Here is a 21,195-nt window from a genome sequence, read left to right as displayed (position 1 = left end):
GGTTTAACACACATAGGAAAGCCTGCCCAGAAGTCTGCAGATGGAAGTGGTGATCGTGGCATGTGCAGGGCAGGGATTCCTCAGGAGAACCATTCCCTCTCATGGTAAAAGAGGAGTGGGGGCTCCTGCAAAATGCTCTTTGGAAGAGTGTAGGGCATCAGACTTGTCATAAAATTAAATTTACCATTGCAAATCCTCTCTTGAGAAACACTGGTCGTGGCACCTCTGTTTGGAAGGTCACAGGGAAAGTGAGCTTATAAAGGAATTTCAGCTGCAATTTCAAGGATGAGTGTTTCACCCTTAGGCAGCCAAATACCAGATGTGGGTATAGATTTTATTTTTTTTTTTATGCCCATCTTGGCATTATAAGAAAAAGCTGAAATGCTTTCTTGGTGTAGGTTTTGCCAATAGGAGTGGAGCCACAGAAGTACAGATTGGTGTCTTATTTCCACAGCTCACCCTCTGTGGACAAGATAATGATGTGCTTCCACATTTAGCTGGGGAGAGGAAATAAAAATGTTTCTCAGCTCCTTGCAGCAATGATTGTGATGTGATTGCAGAATTCTGGAAATGCAGGTGAGAGCAGCACATCATCAGTGTGCACTCACCTACTTCAATGGGAGTGTGAAAAGCTGTGCAACACCAATAAATATGTTCAGCAGCAGGCCCTTGGTACACAGAATACGTCAGCAGTGTTGCATCACCCAGAGAGCTGAAGCAGCCAGAACAAATGGGAGCTGTGTATGTGATGTTATATTGCACCTTAGAGTAAAACCCTGCTCTCCAAGGGAGTCTCATTCCAGAGTTCTGATCCATTTGAGATTGCACAATGAAACAACTGAGCCATATCTTGAGAAGTAAGATTTTTATTTAACTAAGCAGTGCTACCTTGTGAGATATTTTTCTTATAGCTGTCTTTGAGAAGTGATATCCAGAAAGAGAAAAGCTGAAAACAGGTTCTTAAGTATTCATCTGAGGAATATTCATCTGCTTCAGTGATAGTGTTTGCAATAGGTTTTGGAAATAGATGTGATAACCATGTTTCAGGTTTTGTATGAGTTGAACTTTCTTGAGGTCTGCCTGGTTAAATTTGGACTGATGGAAGTGGAATGGTGAAGGCTTTATCCTTCCCAGACAGACTGCTTCTGAGTGCCCAGGGCAAGAAGCCTGAGGGGTGCTACAGGCTCTTCTGAAAATCTTTCAAAAGAAAAGGTGTGAGAGAAAACATTGAACTTTTAAAGTCATTCACCCTGCTTAGAAAACTCAGCCCAAAAGCTGCAAACTGATGGAGTTACAAGCACTTAAAAGTGAATTATTGTACAGAGCATGAACCAACCTGAAGAAGACATGCTATGCTTTCCTTCCTCATAATCTTAAATTGGCAACTTAATTAACTCTTTCCTTTCAGAGCACAGCATTTGTACAGTCTGAGGTTTCTCGGTGGATTTTGTAATGATGTTTAATTAATGTCATCCTGCAGCTTTAAGTTGGGGAAGGCTCACTTTTTAGATGTCTAATATATCAGATTTAATTAAAAGGCTGAGTGCAAGCTAATTTTACTTTGGGGTTTCTGCAAAGTACACCTTTCACTGAGTGCACTGAATAAACAAACACTGTTTTTGTAGCAGGCAAGAGATTCATGGGGTAAAATACACTCTCTGCCAAGGAGAGGAAATCTGCCTGTTGAATGAACTAAAAGCTGTCAGAAGTGATCATGAAAGGAATGTTTTGGAGGGCATTTTCCTTTTTTTAAGTTCACCTGAACTGCTCTTCTATCCAGCTACCATAGAGAAAAAAGGACAGGCTATAGAGAGTCAGAACTTTAAGCATTTGCAATTAAAAAATGTTTTGCAAGACACTCAATCAATGAGGTCTGTATGATATTTGTAACAAACAAATATTCCTTGTATGAAGAACAATTTTAGAATTGTAATCATAAAGATTTGTGTCAGTTAAAATTCTTGGAATTTCGGGATGGAATATGCTGGGACTGGTTCCCCACCGCTGCCAACCCCAATTAAATATTGGTGGAGCTGGTTGGCTTTGATCTCTGACCAAAGATTTAACTACAAGCCTTGCAGCCATACATTATCAATGAAGCTTTATCTCTGCTTCAGAGGGTGTGTTCTGAAAGCCAAATGCTGGGTTTTGTCTTCTGAATTACATCTGAGGCATTGCATGGTAATTGATATTGACTAATTTAACATAACAATAATACTAGATTATGGTTTCTTATTTAAATAGGGACAAAGTTCCTTACAGTCCTGAAGGCACCTATGGGTTGCTAAACAAACCCATTGATTATAGTTCAGAATGGCATATTCAGTTTTACATAATATAAAATTCAATTAAGCAACCTGTGTGGCTATAAGTGCAGTTATAAAATAATTTTATATAACGGGAAGAAAGATTCTGGTACCTAAAGAGAATGTTTGGTTGTATCTGATTTTGGAAATATCTTGTTTTGAGTCAGTGTTGGGTATAGTTTTTGTTAAATGTTGGGAAAGTATTTCCTATTTAATTTCTTAAATTACATATTAATTCCAGTGAAAATCTGATATCTAGAAGCTGAAATTTAGTTTAACAGTATCAAGAGTTGTATAGGGGTAAGGGAAGAGAAATGTGTGTGTCATAAGAGCAGCCCAAGTGTGGGATGTCAGGGAGAACACGCTCAGAGCTGATTTCTAAGCTTTGTTTTGCTGTGGGAGCAGAAAGCTGTGTTGGAGGAAAACCTCTGACATTGAGACTTATCTGGATGACTGTGTGTGAGTGCTTGGTCAGCCCTCAGCACTCCTAAGCGGAGCAGGGAAGTGTCAAGTCATGATTTTAATACCAGAACTTTCAGTTTTGCCATTAAAGTTCAAAGTTTAATTCGAAAGCTGGAAGGTAAAAAAAGTACCAAGTAATTTGATTGTCTCAGCTTTATCAATAACTTCATACAATTGATTTTCCTATGCAAGGAACATTTTGCCTAAATTTTCTACAGAAGATGGAACTTGCAGATCTTAGCAGTGTAGAGAATTCCCTAAGAAGTTTGTGTTTTGTGTTAAATTTGCCTCTTCATTTTGGAATAATTGTTTGTTGCAAAAATCTTTCTCTGCTGGCAAAGCTAAAATTTTTTATGTAGGTTCTTGGAGTAAATATCAAACAGTAATGTGAAGTCATATTTTTCATTGAAAGTAATACCAACATTTTTAAATAAATTGTTAAATAACTAATCAATTTTCACATTAAAGCAAGACAATGTCATTTCACATATTTACATTGAAGGGTTGAGCTAACCTGAAAAAGCATAAGCTTTTTGAACTGGAAAAGCTTATATTTTGTCAAAGACCTGGAATTTTTTACCAGTTTTGACTGTTTACATCAAGCATGTTGATCTTCAAAAAAAAAGATAAATATGCTTTGCAAGCACAAACATCTGCTTTTGTGAATGTGTGTTTAAAAAAAACACTGTCACAGTAGAGAAGGGTCCTAATAAAGGAGAGGGGAACATGACAGGGGAAAGAAGACAGGAAAACTGTAGACCTGCTTTTCGCAGGGGCAGATTGTGCAAAATAAAGATTAAAAAGTAACATTTTATTTTTTTTCTGGAGCTCAAACACTGAGAATTTTATATGGGAGCGCTGTGGGATTTTCCTCCTCAGTCTATAGGTCTGATCATCATCTGAACTGCTTTCAAGGAGTAGGAGCCTCCCCGGTACTCAGCCCAAAAGATCCCATCCTGGTACTTGCTCCTGTAGTGGCCCCCTCGGTACCAGACCCCGTTGAGGTTGGAGTGGGCGCAGGCGTTGTACCACCAGCCCCCCTTGTGGAAGTGGGCACAGTTTCCTGTGGAACAGAAGGACATGGGTGAGCTTCAGCTTCAAGCAGCACAAAGGGAGGTTTGCTAAATGTTTTCATGTTGTGGTTTATTCACAGAGGCAGCTTGGAAGCCTGTTGTGGTCGCAGCTTGCTGTTCTTGCTAAACTGTAAATTCTGGTGTAACAGCAGCCATTGCTGGAGGGGGGGTTATTGACATGGTTTTTAATGTGACAGCTGAAAATGAAGGAGAGACTTCTCTCAGCCTGCCAGCAGTGCTTGTCCATGAGCTAACACCCAAGGAACTCGGGTTATGTGCTGTTTAGAAATACTCCAGTGGAAGCAACCAGGGTTCCACAAAGAGCTGCTTGTAACTTGTGTTTTTACTGTTACAGGCTTGTCTAAGAGTTTGCAGGATTTGTCCAGCTTTATGGTTATTGACAGCTGAGGAAAGGCAGTTGAAGTATTGCACTCCCCAGGCTTCCTGTTACTGCAAGGGAAAAACTGGCGGAAATGAGAGAAAGGGAGCTTTAAGGAGTGCAAAAACCAAATGATGGGCCCCTTTCTAAAGTATTAACCTCTGCACACTTGCAGTTCCTTTCATGCTCTTCAGAGGCTTTAGTTCCTGGTGATTCTGTGGCAGCAGCACTACTCAGACATCACCTGGACAGATACTCTGATTGCAGTCACGTGCAAGTGATAAGCTAAACAGAAAGTTGCTGCAGAGTGTTGTCAGTAGGGTGATAGATTTTGAATTTCTGACAGGTATAGGGGCTCGAAGGGGGCCTTCCCAATGTGGTTTTTATCATCGTTGATTCAAAGCCTCTCCCAATAGGGTTATTTTACCAGAATTTACACACTATTTTTGTCCTGTGCTGTATTTTTTGAGGCAGTGTCACTGGTGGAACACACTTAACTCACTTTTCACAGGCACCCCGCTTTCCTTACCTGAATACATGTCCCTGTCCCTGTCCAGGGTTGTGAATTGCTTCCCGTTGTGCCATACCATGGAGTCCCCGGCGTTGCCCTGGTAGGTGCCCAGGCGCAGGCGGTAGAACTCGCTCTCGGGCTCCAGGCGGAAGCTGCTGTACTCTGCGTACACCTTCTTGTTGCTCCAGTCCTCCAGCTCAATCAAGAGTCTGTAATTATCCTGATTGCTCAGCATGTAGATGTTTTCCAGGCCCAGCCAGTACTCTCCATCAATGTTCCCAAATCCTTTCTGTGCAAAAAAGATCAGAAGGTGCTGTTAGCTCTGTTATCCGTGTTTGTTAAAACACTCATCAGCAGGAGTGTGATAAACCAGGGGAGCTTGGGTACTGAGAGCCTCTGAACTGCTGAATGACTTCAACCCATGCATTCAAGTGCTTCATTTTGCTGCACTGGGACTGCTAAGCTGCACGAGATGCTGCCAGCACCATTAATGGTGGCAAAACATCTCTGTTCTTGCTGTCCTCCTCTTTTTAAGTTAAAGGGAGGGAGAATAGGGAAACTGAAGCAATATTTCTTGACAAAGCTAAGGGGATTTGTAATAATGGGTGAATAATGGAATTTTAGGTTATAATTCCAGGTTGAAAAAGGTATTTATGATTCCACAGTCTGAGTGTTCAAGGCAAATAACTTCTTGTTGCTTCTGTATTGCAACCAGTGTGAATTTAATCACACTATTCTTCTGTGTTCTTTACAGGATTTATTAGAAATTAATATAAAGACACATTTTCTTTCAAGTCACTACCAGCACAGTAGCTGTGAAGTGATATTTCCTATCTGCTGTCTGCTTTCCCCAAGTAAACCAGTATTGTTAATGTTTGGTGTAGCATTAGGTTCAGATGTTTGTGATTGCTTTATAAGGCACTCCAGAACTGCCTTAAAACACTTTAGAACATTTAACAACTCCAAAACCAACCATGGACTGCTCTGAGAAGTAAAGACTTCACATAATTATTTGTTTGTTTGATTGATTATTGAATAATTATTTTAGCTATTATTGATTTGGGGATTAATATTTGAATCACAGAATTCCAAGAATGCAAGCAAAAATCCTCATGTTAATTTGTATCCTAGATGTAATTATTATTAGTAGTACTATTATTATTATTACCCCAACAAAATTATTTTCAAATTTCCCATTTAGCATGTAATTCCTGCAGAGCAGCATCCTCTTGTCATCCTAGACATTCTATCTGCTAGTGCACAGTATCATGCAATGTGTTTCCTTTCACCAGCCTGACATCTTTAAGTTTCTAACCTAAATTAATGGGTGGAAATGACTTCCTTTAATTCATTATTAGAACTATTTTTAAGTTGAGCCCCCAATCCAGCAAATCTCTTAGTGTGAGAATGAATCATTTAAATGAATAATTTCACTGGCTGAGTTTGCTTATTCATAAGGGAGACAAATGAAGCTTTACAAATACTCACTGAAGTTCTCAATGTTAATAAAAATCATGTGTTCAGTTAGAACTTTGTAATTAATGACTTCCCAGCCACTGTGTAGAATAACATGTCTCCCAGTTGTGTTGTGCATTACAGAGCCAGGCTGTCTCAGCCAGGTTGGTTCATTCAAAGTTAACTGTGCATGGAGGGAAATGGGACATTCTCACTGAAATGTGTTTGCCTCTGAGGGGTGATCACTCTCTTCAATTATCTTTCTTTGCCCACTGATGTTCTGCATTCTTTACCTTGTAACTGTCCCAGTTCCTGAAGAAGTTGACAGATCCATCTGTCCTCTTCTGGATAACTGCCCATCCTCCAGGGTCCAGGCTGTTCTCACACCACACTTGCATTGGCTCGTTGCTGTTTTTGGGTTTGATCATGTAAATCCCACTGTTGGCATGCCCAGCTTCCCTGGCTTGTTGGCAGTCTTTGAATGGACCTTTTGGAAAAGAAATACTGTAAGCCTTCAAGATTGGCTGTGCAGTCCAATTGTCCAGGAATATTTTGTACTGGAAAGTCAGGAATTCAGTTAAGGTGTAAACCTACTGTGGAAAACAGTGCAAAAAGTTACTGTCTGAGATGAATTTTATATATAAATAAGCATGTCACTATCCTCTCTCCATATGTTTTGTAACAAAAATTTCATTTTGCTAAATAATTAATGGACTTTGGTTACCAGCACCTGATTTTTTTGTCTGCTGTGGCAAAGGTTTATACTTATATATATAAGTATACTTGTATACTTCATACAAAGTATACAGGCAGCTCTTGATACTGAGAAACAATATGATATTTTTTTCATTAAATATTTTCTTCTCTTGTGCAAAAGGCAGACATCAATTTCCTCCATTTTCTGGCACACCAGTTTGAAACTGGTGGAAGCAAAAACCAAAACAAACCCAGGATACCCAACTAACCCTACCTATTTCTGAATATACACATAGTTTGAGAGCTGCTATAAGAAATGTCTACTGAGAGACTACAGACATGGAATTTAGTCAGAGAGAATTCTTATGCTGCATTATTTTCTGCTGTGATGTACTTAAGCACTTTGAGGATTAGGCTGTTACCTGTGGATAGGATATTTCTTAAGTTTCCTGTGTCATCCTGGTGTCATGTGTGTACATGGGTACTGATGAAGGAAATAAGCAAGCACTGGAGAAGGATTTTTGGACTCACATATTTGTTCTCAGGGCTGTGGTTGCACAAAATTCCTGTTGCTGTTGTGAGTGCTGCTTAAAAGCTCTGTTTTATTCCATGTGAATGGTGGTTTTACAAATAATACTTAGAGAAGACCATCTGGTAATTCTTTTGAGAAGGATGCAGCTTACATGTCTATGAAAATCTTGCCTAGTTTGCCTTTCAATTTTTGATAATGTTTTTATTTTCTGCTTTTTAGAAAAAAATTTGTTTGTGTGTCATTACTCCAGCTGGTTTAGAGAAACTGGTAATTTACTAATGAAAAGCAAAGTGTGTTCGGATGACTAGTTAGTGGTGGATGCCCTAAATGTATTTGACAACTCAGCACATCTGCAAATAAACTAGCTACAGCTTTCCTCTCCTTCCAGAGGGTTTATTTTCTCAAATCTTGAAAATTCAGAGAGAAGCCATCAGTCACAGAAACAGCTCATGTGCAAAACAGCATAGAAAAAATTTGTTGAGGTTATTCTTTAATCAAAAGTAGAGGCTGAGGGAAAGGCACTTCACTACAGATTAAGCTTGTGTGACAAAAGCAAGCTGAAAATGGCATTTTTTAAAGATTTTCAGGTAGTAGTTGTCAGTTGGACAAGTATGTAATTAGCAAGAAATCTGCAAAGCATAATTAGAGTGCATGAAGGGTGTGTGTCTAATGAGGAGTACTCTGAGCCATTGCTGTAGGTATTGCTGCCCTGTCAGCATTGGGATGGCTTTGTCATTCTTCCAGAGCAAACAGTGGCACCTCAGGAAAGAAATCCTGTAGCTTTGGTGTACAGGTGCTTTTTTCCCCCTTGTTCACAATTTAAATTCCCAGAGTTTGTCCAGAGGATAGATAATTTCCTGGACTAAGCAGGGTCTCATTCCCCTTCCTTGATCAATCTGAAGTAGGTTTGGGTGCTCTATAACTGGACAGGGATGTTGTTCCAGAAGTACTTTTGTAAAACAATTATTGCTTTAGCAAAAAGATAAACAAATAAACCTTATATTTTGTAGTGTTAAATGAACACTAAGAATGATTTAATTAGATCTGCTGTTATTTGGGTGCTATCCCACATGATTTTTGTTGGAGGAGGACTTGAGCATTTGTTTTTTTCCATGAGGGACCCAAGCAGATGTTTGGGGTCATTTCAAGCAGTTTTTAAGGCAGACAGAGTTGTACCAGTCTGTTTATGTAGAACTTGGATCACTTCTGGACTTCAGCTGGCTTTAAGTTCACAGGATACAGCTCATATGCTTTGATGCTCAGCTTTGTCTGCATGTATTAACATAAATTAATGTTGTGGTAGAGGTAAGAGACTGCTGCTCTGAATGTAAGGAATTCTAACATATCCCATGATTTTTGGTGTATAGCCTTGAATCTTTTTGCTGAAGTAAATTCTTTGTTAGGTATAATTATTTAAAGTTTGTATTATAAGAACTGATGTTGTTCAGGAAATACTGAGGCTTGTGAAAGGGAGAGATTCTCCTCAGTGCAGGTGTGGGAAAAAAGCATGAATTTCTGTTTAAAATCTTACAGGTTTTATAGTTTATATAAGGACTAAGTATCTCATGCACATCTAGTCTTTTGTAACAGTCTGTGTATGTAAGTCACTGAGACAGTGATAAGTCAGAAATACTCTGAGAAGATGATCTGCTAAATATTTCACTTCCAAATTCTGGCTTAGATGAATGATTTAGTGCAGATCATATTCTGTGCTAAATTAAATGAAGTAGAGAAGGAAAGAGATTAAATATTTTAAGTTGAAAGCTTGATAACTTGATGACTGGAACCCATTTTGAGATGCCAAATGTTATCTTGAGCTGATGATACAGAACTTGTGCTTGTGTAAGCTTCATAGAGAGGATTTTTGGGGGCATTAGTAGAAGAAAAGTCCAAAATAAAATTGGACATATATTTTTAAAAATAAGGTATGTTGTTAACCAAGAGGTATTAGAAATTATTGTATGGGGCAGTGTCTAATTTTCAAGTACTTAACTAACTTGAAACTACTTTTTGCAAAAATAGCGATACTAATTCTGGGGATCACTGGTTATCATTCCAAATAAGGTAATTGTGACAACTGCAATTCACAGGTACATTAACCTTCCTCCGTTTTTAGAGCAATTTTTGTACAAAATAACCACCATACTCAGAAAACAGAATTTCATCCTTTTGTTCCCCATATATTTTGCATTTTTCTCTCCACTCACAGTAATCAGATGCACATTGACCTTTCTGACCCATCTCCTGCATGCAAGTATTTGTGAGGAGGTGCAGGTATTTATTCTGACATCAGTTCTTTAACTGGCCTGTTTCTAATTGGGACTGTCTGGTTCCCATTGGTCTTTTTCTGACATCTTTACACATTCTAAAAAATCTGCATCTTTTAACCATAAAGATGTTTCTTCTATGACATAGTTTTGATTCTGTGCACCATGAAATCTGTTTACCTTCATTTTAAAAATCAGAGGTAGTTACTGGGCATTGGTTGGAATGTTCCAGTTTTGGTTGTGATGACTGATGCTCTACCTGTAGCAATTCTCAGCCTTCCTTTTCCCAAGCAAGAATTGCAAGAAACACTTCAACTTTCAACTCAAGAATCCAGTGTTAAAGGAGGGTGAATAATGTTACAATAGCATCCTAAAATTTCTTTGTGTTCGCTTCCGAAAACAGATTCAAACTCTGAACTTTTAGGTGTGGAGGGGTCAGTGAACACCAGGTGGATGATTCAGAGGATAACACTTAGTGCTGTTGCCTCTTTTTGTACGTGCAGCAGGCGTGAATTGAGAAAGAGATGTGTTGAGAGCAGAACCTGGAAGGGAGGCTTTGCTGGGAAGCAGGAAGTCGTGGCTTTTTTCAGAGTTGTACTTGTGCTGTCTGACCAGACATCAGCCAATGCTTTGATATGAACTGTTTCCTTTCTGTCATGATGTGCCACTGAAATTCACATGACATCTGGCATTTTGCTTGGGCTCATGCCTGAATTTTCTGCAGACCTTGAATAAAAATAGTTGTTCTTTACATCAGCAGCTGGGTGAGTGCAATGCTGCAGAACAGTCACAAATGAATGTTTGGCTTCATCTTAAGAACCAAGTTCAACCTTCAGCTGTGACTAAAGGCAATTTGAAAGAAACAAAAACAAAACAGCCACCTAAACCCCAAGCCCCACACCAAACCCTTTTGCTGTGCTTGCAGAAGCCAAGAGCAAACACTCAAAGGGAAGTCTGAGAAGAACTTGTTTTTCTGAATCCTTGAATTTTTTAAAAATAGTGATTCTGTCAAAATCTCAGTAAAGTGAGAAGCATGATAGAGTCCCGGTCAGCTCAGAGGTAGTTAATTGTTTTGTCACTAATTTTGATTCCTAGTGATAAATGAATTTATCTAATGACCTAAAGAGTGTAACATGTGAAGGTGGGATATAGTCTCCTGAATGTATTTTCATAATATTTATGGGTTTGGTTTAACTTTCCACCCCCCACTGACTGCAGGTTACTGGGAGTGTAGGTACTGATTTTAAATTTTCAAAGCTGAGTGTCTCTTAATTGGATCCAGCCTCAATTCAATTATCCTTTCAAACTTACCACTCTTGAATATTTCAGCTGAACACTTAGAGACTCATTGCAGGACTGTGTTGGTGGATTTAGATGTTCATTTTAAAGCAGGTCAGAATAGAAGGATGAAAATTCTTCTAATAGAATTTTCTTCAAATGTAAGTATAAAGAACAAAAACTTGAAATTCTTTAATGTGTTTATGATTAATTAGTTCCTCTTATTCACTCTTGCCAGCTACTGTAACATGTAGATAGCAGGCATCATCAAAGCAATGGGTAAATATTAGAAAATTTATGCTAATACTGAATTTTCATATTTTCATAACTCAAATCCAGCTGCAGAGAGAAACCCCAACACATTGTGACTTGAAGGTGAATATTGTTCAGATTAAATTCCTGAGTATTGGCCATTTCAACAAGTTCATGTTAGGGAGGTTTAGGGTGTTTGGTACACTAAAGCTTTCCCTGGGAGGTAGAAGGGGGAGAGAAAATCAGGAGCAAGAGTGAGCTATACCAGTATTTTAAATTCTTCCTTCTGTTTTTATGGTTGAGTGTTGGAACCCTGGTTACTGAGGATTTCAGACTTTCTGTGCTGAAGGGCACTGACCCCCAAGAGAACACTGCATTGACCTGAGGCCATGAGAAGGCTTCCAAAAAGGAATGATAGAACTGGGGAGTTTGAATAGAAGTAATATCACATGGTGGAAAACCTAGAGTTTAAGGTTTTAGAATATAGTAACAAATATAAAGCAAGATGGAAGTTTTAGGGCAGAAAGCTGATCCTTCCTCTTCACCTTCTTCTCCATGGGTTTGAGTGGTTTTGTGTAATTGGATTAAAAAGTCCACATTGCAGGCCACAGGTGGTTGGTTATTGGGTCAAAAGTGAAAATAATTTGGGTGTCATTTTTTAATTGAACAGTTTATCCTTAAAAAGCTTTGTAGAGAGAGAGAGAGATGGCTCTATTTTTCACTTGTTAGAGTGAAGTTCTGTAGAACTCAAACTTAATAATAGAATATAGATAAGAACTTGAAGTAAAAGCATGGCAACCCTGACAATGGGGGAGATGGTGATATTATCAGAAGGCTAATTAATTATTATACTATATTGTTCTATACTATATTACACTGAATCTGCCAAGCACTCAACTTAACTGCCCAGAATCTCGTGACTGTCAGCCAGCAGTCCTGACACACACACATGGATTCAATTGGTCAATTAATCAGAACACCATCACCAGAATCCAGTTACCAATTCCCTTCAGGTAAACAGTCTTCCACAGTGCATTCCACTTCTGAATAAGAGGAGCAGCAATTGAGATAAGAATTGTTTTTTTCTCTCTCTGCGGTTCAGAGAATGTGAATCCCAGAAAATATTCTTGGGAAGTTGTGCCTTGCTTTTCTCTGTGAAGAGAAATGTGGCTGTAAGAACTAATAAACATCTGAGTCCAAACAAGAAACACCGTCTCGCGCTTTTAATCCCTAGCCCGGCAAAAAAGAAGCAAAGATTCAGCAGCTGGGACAGTTTCCCTCAGGAGTGGGGAGATCTCGGGTTAGATCAATAGTGACAGGTAACTCACCCTCGTTGATCAGAGCCAGCGGGGGCACTCTGAAGGGGCTCTTTGTGGGCGCGGTGGCGGGGTCGGGCGGTGGCCGCACGTCTCTGTCCCGGGGGTAGCCGGGGTCTCTCTGGATCTCGTTGCCCCCCAGCAGGACAGGAGTGTAGGGCTGGCTGTTGGGGATGTGCTGGGGCACCACCTGCACCAGGGGCGGCGACCCGTGCGGGTCCTGGCGCGAGAAGATCCTCAGGCACTGCTCCTCCAGCAGCGAGATGGTCACAGACTGGTTGTTTACCAGGTCGGTTAGCGCCGCGTATTTGACTTCCAGCTCCTTGTATTTTGTTGCCATCTTCAGCATTTCTGTGGTAACATTGAGGACTTTGTTTTCCAGCTGGGAAAGCTCGAGCGAGTTGTCGCGCTTGCGAATGATCTCGTGCAGGAGCTGCATGTACAGTTGGGTCACGCGAGAGTTCATGTTCCGACTTTCTTTCCTCAGTAATTTCACTTCGTTCACGATGTTCCCGTCCACATCCACCACCAGCTGCAAAATGTCGATCTCCCTCTTCTGCTTGGACAGCACATCCTTCAGGTTCTCAATGTCCATCCTGGTGACTTCATCTTTCCTGTTCCCAGTGCCCGGGTCGTTCGTGTTCACGCAGATTGGCCCTGTGATTTTTTGTTCTGGGACCAGGAAGGTGTAACCACATTTCTTCCCTTCCTCTGGCCTGTCTGCTGAGCGAGGCTGCCTCTGCTGGGGCGTCTTGCTGGGCGTGGATTGCTCCGCACAGCGCCCGATAGCCAGCAGCAGGAACAGCAGGACGCCCAACGCCCACTTGAGTATCTTCATTGCAAAGCAGGTGTGACCACTGCCAGGAGCCTGTTGGACAGATAAAGTCATTAAACCAGAGGTGTTACTAAAGCTCCTGCACTTTCAAACTGCCTAAACTGAAGGGTTTGCCTTGCTTGCATGTACGTAGCCAAGCCTTTGGCATCTCTTCCTTGGAGTTAGATTCCATTAATTGGCTGGCTGTTTTGAGCAGGAAACACCATAACTTAGATACAGGATTTAGTAAAGGAGTTGTTGCAATGGGTAAGTTTTCAGAAACATTGTTGTGCTTAGATCCTGTGTTACATTCCCTTATCAGATTGCTCACATCTGTGCTCACTGTAGTTACCTGCACAAGGTTATGGAGCATGGAGTGCTTGCAAAATACCTTCCTGGAAGTGAAGGAGGGAGATGAAATTGTTTATATAAATGTTCGAATTTGGATTATATAAGCTCTTCTGCTCCTCCTTTAGCTTTATATATAGATAGATATGTATAATTTATTAAATACTATATGCATACTCATTCATATATACACCCATTTTTCAAGTTTATATGTATAGAGTTTTAGTAGGCTTGAAAAACGCATCTTTAAGACTATTTTTGGACATGAGTGTTAGGCAGGAGATTAGATATTGTTGCAAACATTGAAAATTACTTACTCAAGTGACTTTGAATGTGTAAGGAAAGCTGTTTGCTTTTCATATGTGTCCCTGTTTAGTTGCCTTGAGATGAACATTTAGAATTGTTGTCGCAGTTTTTGTATCTCTGAGAACATCTTTATCCAAATAATGCTGAAGTATCAGGTATGTTGTCATTATAAAAACCATACTGAAGTGTTTCATTCCTCTTGTAAAGAAAACTATGAGTTTCTTTTAACTCTGAGGAGTTTAAGTGCAGTGAGAAAAATCTGGGAATGTTTTCTGAGACCTGTTTTTTAGCTTAAAATATTTGAGATTATAAACAAAGTTAGCACTTAAATAAAGAAAAAAACCTTCATTTTTTATGATTTGTTTGCTTTGTGAAGCAGATCACTCTTCTTATCTCAGCTGTTGATCTGGCTTTCCTTTCCAGCCTCCTTTTGGCAGCCTTTGGATAGCCTTTCTACAGTGGCCTTTGGGTAATTACAAAGAGTAATACAGTAAGAGCAGGCACAGTTAATTATCCTTCTGTTGCTGCTGGGTCCAAGTTGAAGTGCATTTGGCATTCCTGGCACAGTGATCCCAAAGGAGAGCAGAGCTCTGCTGCTTCCTTTACATTCACATTACAAATGAGAAGGTGACTTTGGGTCGGGTCCCTTTTCCCAGTTCTGTTACTGGCTTTAATATTCTTGTAACAAATGGTGTCTGCTCAGCCTCAGGAAACCTGGCAAGCCTTTGTTTTTTTGGCTTCACTAAGTGCAGTGGTTACAAGCTTTAAACCATGATGTGCATGCAATCAGGAGTTAGAGCTAGAAATTCTGCTTTAATGTTTGGTAACTTTTTGTTTGTCTGATGGTTGTATTGCAAGCCCTGCTTCTGTAAAGGGAAGAAAACACATTTAACACATACTAAAAATCCTTTCTTACCCTGCATAAATAGAGGGAGCACCATAAGTTTGAGGAGTTTATTTTAAAATACTTATCTTAGTTTGCAGTAATATATATTTTTGTGTCTATTATGAAAAACAAAACTTAATAATTTTGTTAATATTTCTCTGCTGAAACTGTAACTTCTCTTCAAAGAAAAAAGTTAGGAAAAAGTATCACTTTTCTCCAGAGCTGGTTGTGTGTTTTTCTTTGGTAATTTCAGGCATTTAAAATATTAATCACTTGGACAGTGCTCAGATTTGGTAGTTCATTAGGTTAAATGCTCACAGGCATCATGGGAAGCACATGGGAAGCTGGTCTGTGTGTGGCTTCTAATTTGGCAAAGATGAGCTGAATTAACTGTCTGAAGTTTAAAACCTCTTTACATCTCCTAACTCATTTTTTGATACTTTTGCATTTGTTACTTGCAGATTGAGGGAAAGAGACTTTGTGGCATATGGTTGAGGATGAAGCCATAGTACAAGTCCAGTATTTTGCTGTTTTCGTTTCACAGGGTGCAATAGGTACCTCATAGTCCAAGAAAATGAATAACATTTTAGTTGTTGGGAATTTTAAAGACCCTACAGAGTTACTAAAATAATGAATGGCTGGGGATTTTTCCCCACAGCAGCACATTTTCCCCCTGAAATACATAGAACTTGAATTAATCTTTCAAAACAAATCACTTTGCAACACAGTCCACATTCTAACCATGTATTCTGCTGCAGTCTGCTTTCTGCATTTCTTTTAATATTAAATGTGTTCATTTTGAACTTTTACCCTTATGTATTAAAGTTTCAAGCTCTGTGTCTATACATGTGCTGTCAGACCATTAAATGAATTAAAGGGTCTAATACAGCATAGCCAAATCCAGCAGCTGCATAAGATTATGCCCTAGAATTTGAAATTCAGAAATATCTTGTAGTAAACTGAGATATTCAGATAAGCAGGGATGAATTCCTTCTGAGAATCTACCTGGTAGGAATGTATATGCTTCCATGGAAATGTTGATGTTGAAAAAATGAAGTGTTTTAAAATATTGCTTGTCAAGTTTGAGCAGCTTAGTGCCTAACTTGTTATACAATAATAGGTTCTGAGCAAGATATTTACCTGGAGTTTTAATCAGCTTAGAAGGAAATGAAAATACTGTTTCAGAAATTTCCTGATGTTCTGGGCAAGCAGCTTAAAAAAATAGGAGCTGTTTATCCAAAGTATCCCAGAATGATAGCCTAATATGTAAGACCTAAATGACAAATTAAAATTAGAGTTGGGAAATAGTTTTAGGGCTTTTAGATCAGGCACATTTTGTGCTGGATTCCCAGGTTTAGGTGTTTAGGTAGTGGCAGAATGTTAGGGGACAGCTCAGGGATCAGCTCAGACAGAACCAGTGTCCAACCCTCCCTGCAGGTTTGGAGTCACCTCTGCTGAGTGGAGCTGCTGGTGCAGAGCTTGGAAATGCAGCAAATATCTTGTCATTACAGATACCATTGCTCTGAAATACATTATCTAACTCTTGATTAAATGTCATGGTTTTTAGATTAGAACAAACTGTCGTTTCAGCTGGTTCTGTCGTGCTTCTGTGCCACCCAGTTTTGGGCCTCAGATTTCTGCAGAGGTTCCATTATGTATGTTCTGGCCTGCTGATGTTTTATAGCTTCTGCAGAAGAAAATGTGCAGTTATTCACAGCAACACAAGCTTCTTCATCAGCTTGTCAGAAGCACTCGGGGCTGTAGACAGGGCTTCAATACTATTTTATATTTAATACCATTTCTTCTGATTTTGTTCTTTTTCCAGACTGGTCCCTGTGCAAAAAACCCCCAACTTGCTTTCAAAATTAGTTTTTGATTTATTACTTTAAAAAGTGTTTAAAGGTATAAAAATCCAATTTAAAAGAGCAAAACAAGCCATGTAACTTCTATTTTTAACTGCTGTAACACAGACTGTGTTACCCCCCCCTAGAAATATTGTAATCACAAGTACAGAATTGCATGGATCAGGATGTGGGGAAGCTGGTATATATTTGGCATTTTTTAGCTTTCTGCACAACAAACTATTTGTTCTTTGTTGTACTGCTGTGAGTCATGTTCAGCAGGATGTAAAATTTGGAAACCCACAAGACAAATTGGAATCTATTCTTCCAGAGCTGACAAAGGCTCGTTCTCCCTGGGCAGTGTAGGGTGATATGGGTGAATATAACAAAGTTGCAGATAAATGGGAATATAGGATTCCTTTTGTATAGAAAATGCAGTATCAGTACTTATCTTTATTCCAAATATTTATTAAGAGAATTTGATCCAGTGATAAATGCCAGCAGTGCCTTCTTAGGTGTAACGGGAAGAGAAACAGACTGGGTTCTTTAAGAAGGTAAATTCCAATGCTGAGACTAAAGATGCTCTGCCCATGAAACCAGCTAATCAGGGAGCTCCGTTATTGATGTTACACAGACTTCATTTTCTGCTGAGCTTTGCCTTAGCAGCTGAAATCAATAAACCCAGCTGTGTTCCCCTATGTCTGCACAGGCTAAGTGAGGATTTTGGTAGATTTTGTTAGCTTAAAACTGGGTGCATGACATTAGAAGTAATACTAAGGTGGGGAAACCCCTCTTCTTATAGGAGAAATATTCCCATGGATTTCAGTATATCTCTGGATTTAAGTAAGTTACTTCTCCCTATATAAACAAGTGCTTTTCCCTCTGCCTCTGCTGAAATAACGGGATTACTTTCAATTGTATTGACTGGGATCCAGAAATAATATGTTCTTGGGTTTTGTTCATCAGATATGTGATGTATTGAGTCGCAGAATTCTGCTTCAGAGATTGCCATCAATCTGATTCCTTTTAGGAAAGGCAATCTAAAAATCTTCAGGGGGTTTTGAGGTTGTCATTGAAAACGTGCCCCTTTTACAAATGACAACTTCTTAGAAATTCTCTGCAGAAGAGATTTGTTAATCTTGTCATAGTAGATATTCTGAAAGCACAGAACAATTTCATGGCATTTCTAGATTTTTTGGTGAAGGTTTTTCAGCATGGGGGTTCCTTTGCATTTGTTGGCAGCCGCTGTGTGTGTTTGCATTGTTTGAACAGGCAGGTACAATGCAGTGGTGCACTTTGTTGGAAATGTGGGATTTTGAGGCTCCAGAGTTCTGCTTAGAACAGATACTGAAGATATTAAGCATCCAGTTATGCTTGGTGTAGGAAATTGTACTTCATTCATTGGTGTATAAATTTTAAGGACCAAACCAATAGGGCACATTACAAAACACAAAGCCCAATAAAACAATAACTAAAACTCAGCAGAGCCATGTAGTAACTGCTAAAGTTTAAATGTTCAGAATTTCCATTCTTTTTAGTAAGTTCCTTTAAAACTTCAAATAGTATGTTTTTTTCACTGTACTTCAGATCATTCTTTTGGCAGCAGCATAATATTAGTATTGCATTATTTGTTTTAAAACAAACATTTCAAAATTTGAACTCTAAAGTTGGAAGGCAGCAAAGGAGAGAGAGTTAAAACCTTGTATACAGCCAGTTTATTACTTTAAAATTATTGACTCAGCTGCTTTCGTTTGTGGAAGGTTTAGGAATTGTTCTAAGCAGTGTAAATCAAGCCCTTGGCTGATGATGAATGAATGGAGCCTGGTGTCCAGAGCACATTATGTGCTTCAAAGGGGGGTTGTGTTGTTGTTTAGATTATTTTCTCCTCCTTATGTAAATCAGCAAAAAGAATAGTAAGGGAAAGGGCTCAAGAACTTGGAAAGAATCCATCTTTCTTGTTTATCAAGGCTGCTTCAGACTTTTTTCCTCTGGTAGCTACTAAATCTTAATTAAGTTTGTCTTCTGTAACACTTTGTCTCTCCTTTTAGCATCAGCCCCTTCATTCTCTCTTTCCGTGTCAGGCAGCTCTGAGTTTGTAAATGCAAATACATCACTGAAGTTCATTTGCATTGTTCTGGATTATTTACTGTATTTTATTTTCCAAGTCAGCATGAAGAAAGTTTTCTACGCTTTTCCTGTGTATAAGCAAGTATTTTTTCGGTTTTCATCTGTATTTTTGTCTTCTGTTTGTAAACAACTTTCTTGTTTTAATCATCGATTAACAGCAGCATTCTTCTCCCTTTCTTCCACTAGTGAATGGTAACAAATCCCTCAATTTTCCACTTAATGTATTGTTACTTTGTACACTGCATTTCATGTTTATGAAATGGATCTTTATTTAGAAACAAACTGCAGTTCAATTGAGGTACAAATAAGGAAGGTATTGGTGCCTGTTGCAGCAATGCCTTTGGATTTTCAGCTGCACAATTGATTGTGCTACAAACTCAGTTATGTTCTGAATCAGGGTATGACTCTGGTTTCTTGGTTGGCTCTGGGACTCAGGCAACTTCAGCTCCTCAGTAGTACCCTAAATAAAAACATACTTGAAACGATATACAATGATTGCTACTTACAGATGTGCATTGATTTGCTTGGGACTTTTCACAGTGGTTTTATTGAGGTATCCATTTTCTAGTTCTAGTAATGCTAGGTCTATGCTCTGGTGTTGGGTGAAATCCAGCTGCCCTGAAATCGATAGGATTTTTGGCTTTTGCCTTCTGGTAGGATCAGAATTTCACATGAGTATGTTCACAGTACCCAAATTACATGCTTAGCAAAGAATCTGGTAGTGCTAATTTTCTGTAACTGTAGATAACAATACAGCTAAACAACTGAAACTTGTTCATCCCTACAACTGGAACAAGTTAGTCTGTGCTCTTATGCAGTGCCTTTTTTAATTCTTTCCAAAGTCTACCAAGTGCCACAAAAAATGAGTCTTAATGTTAGTTGTCAAATGTTTCTCAGGCTGAGAGGGATTTGTTTCTTCACAATTGTATGTTGAGGGAGATGCATGTAGCATTCAGAAATAGCTCAAAATTAAATTTGTAAGTAAGAATAACTTTAAAACTTACCAAGAAATAAAGTCTTCCAGCTGGTTTGCTTCTGTGGCAGATGGAAAATCCAGAGGCCAAATTGCTTTTGCTTCCTATATTACCCGATGGTGTGGAGTGTTAATCTGCAGCTGGAGCTGAAAACTGCTTTTGTCTTTCTCTGTTAGATCCAAGCTGTATTGAGGAATTGGGTTTCTCCATACGATAACCAAGCTAACTAATCAGTTCAAAAAAAAGAAAAAAAGTAATGCTCCAAAATGCGTTATTCCAGGAGAGAGAGAGAGAGATGTTTTTTGAAACTGCAGTGTTTAATTCTCACATGCAGAAGTGCTCTAAGCAGCCACAGCTGACCCAGATTCCATATACATCACTTTTGGACAGTGTTTTTTTAAACAAACACACGCTCGGCTCAGCCGTTCAGCCCACCTATGATGTCACCGCGAGCACTCGGAGAGCAGAAGAAACTCCTCCTTCGGATTTCCTATCCATACCCTCCAGAAAAGGAGGGGGTAGGGAGGCTGAGAAGTTAGGAACAAGGAAAGATTGTTTGCCAGTAGAAGGGAGGTACCATATGGCAACGGACTGTGCAAGAGTTCAGCAGGCAATTACAAATCAAACATTTTTACTATGCTGCCTAAAGATGCCTTTCAAGTTATTACAGTACTGGGCTTCATTTAGAAGAAAGATTCTTTCAGGCTGATAAAACTCGATTTGTGTTGCTGGGAATAAAAGGGGCAGCCTGGCTGGATACAACAGGAAAAATGAAGCATTTGTAGTCTAGAAGAATGTTCAACAGAATGTCGCATTCAATTCTTGACGTTCACTTAATAAGAAACAGTTCCAGTTGTTAAAGGCATGAATTCTGCAATACATGTGGAAAATGTTAAAACTCTGTGTGTGATGGTTTTGGGTAGGTATCAGAATATTTGATAACATCTGACTGGTGTTAGAAGTAGCAAAAGCCACAGAGATTACGCTCTACAAGAAGTACAGGATCTGGGATTGGTCCTGTCCATGCTCAGCCAGCACGTGAGTGCATTCACTTTACTGCCATTGATCTTTCTGGTTTCTTCACAATGGCAGTGCCAATTACATTTGAAAGAGAATTACCCTTGTATGCTTTCAAAATTATTTTAGATTTCATAGGAATGTATCCAATAGGTTTAGAGAACTGCTCTTTACAGAAGACTTAGAAGGCTTAAAGAAAAGATCAGTGCAAGTCATTCCGAGGTAATTCTACAAATACAGTGGTTTATAAAATCCTGCATAATAGTGCAGGTGCCTGTTGCAGGGAATTTCCTTAAATATAGTTAATAAGTATGATTTATTTCCTTCTGTGGAAGATTGAGTGGGTTTGGGATTT

The 21,195-nt window shown here is 39.1% G+C and overlaps 2 protein-coding genes across 6 annotated transcripts in view; one reads left to right on the top strand and one right to left on the bottom strand.

Annotated features, from left to right (window-relative positions):
- The window catches only part of RALGPS2 (Ral GEF with PH domain and SH3 binding motif 2), a 114,078-nt gene that overhangs the window by 55,877 nt on the left and 37,006 nt on the right, over window positions 1-21,195 (top strand). The gene's annotated exons all lie outside the window — the stretch shown is intronic.
- Window positions 890-20,193, bottom strand: ANGPTL1 (angiopoietin like 1). Its single transcript, XM_064719664.1, has 5 exons — window positions 19,854-20,193; window positions 12,540-13,395; window positions 6,480-6,673; window positions 4,750-5,020; window positions 890-3,831 (listed from the first exon to the last, which is right to left on the bottom strand). The coding sequence occupies exons 2-5, from the start codon at window positions 13,363-13,365 to the stop codon at window positions 3,644-3,646; spliced, it is 1,479 nt and encodes a 492-aa protein (XP_064575734.1). The 5' UTR covers window positions 13,366-13,395; window positions 19,854-20,193; the 3' UTR covers window positions 890-3,643.

Source organism: Zonotrichia leucophrys, chromosome 8 (genome assembly GCF_028769735.1).
Source record: "Zonotrichia leucophrys gambelii isolate GWCS_2022_RI chromosome 8, RI_Zleu_2.0, whole genome shotgun sequence".
In the NCBI taxonomy this organism is placed as follows: domain Eukaryota; kingdom Metazoa; phylum Chordata; class Aves; order Passeriformes; family Passerellidae; genus Zonotrichia; species Zonotrichia leucophrys.
This window is presented reverse-complemented; position numbering and strand designations above follow the sequence as displayed.

Bases quoted from the DNA above. Each gene is read 5' to 3' on its own strand.
- ANGPTL1 (XM_064719664.1), bottom strand. From the start codon at position 13,365: ATGAAGATACTCAAGTGGGCGTTGGGCGTCCTGCTGTTCCTGCTGCTG. The intron at 6,674-12,539 runs GTGAGTTACCTG...CTTTTCCAAAAG, and splicing joins GCTGGCTCTGATCAACGAGG to GTCCATTCAAAGACTGCCAA. The intron at 5,021-6,479 runs GTAAAGAATGCA...TTTTTTGCACAG, and splicing joins GGAACTGGGACAGTTACAAG to AAAGGATTTGGGAACATTGA.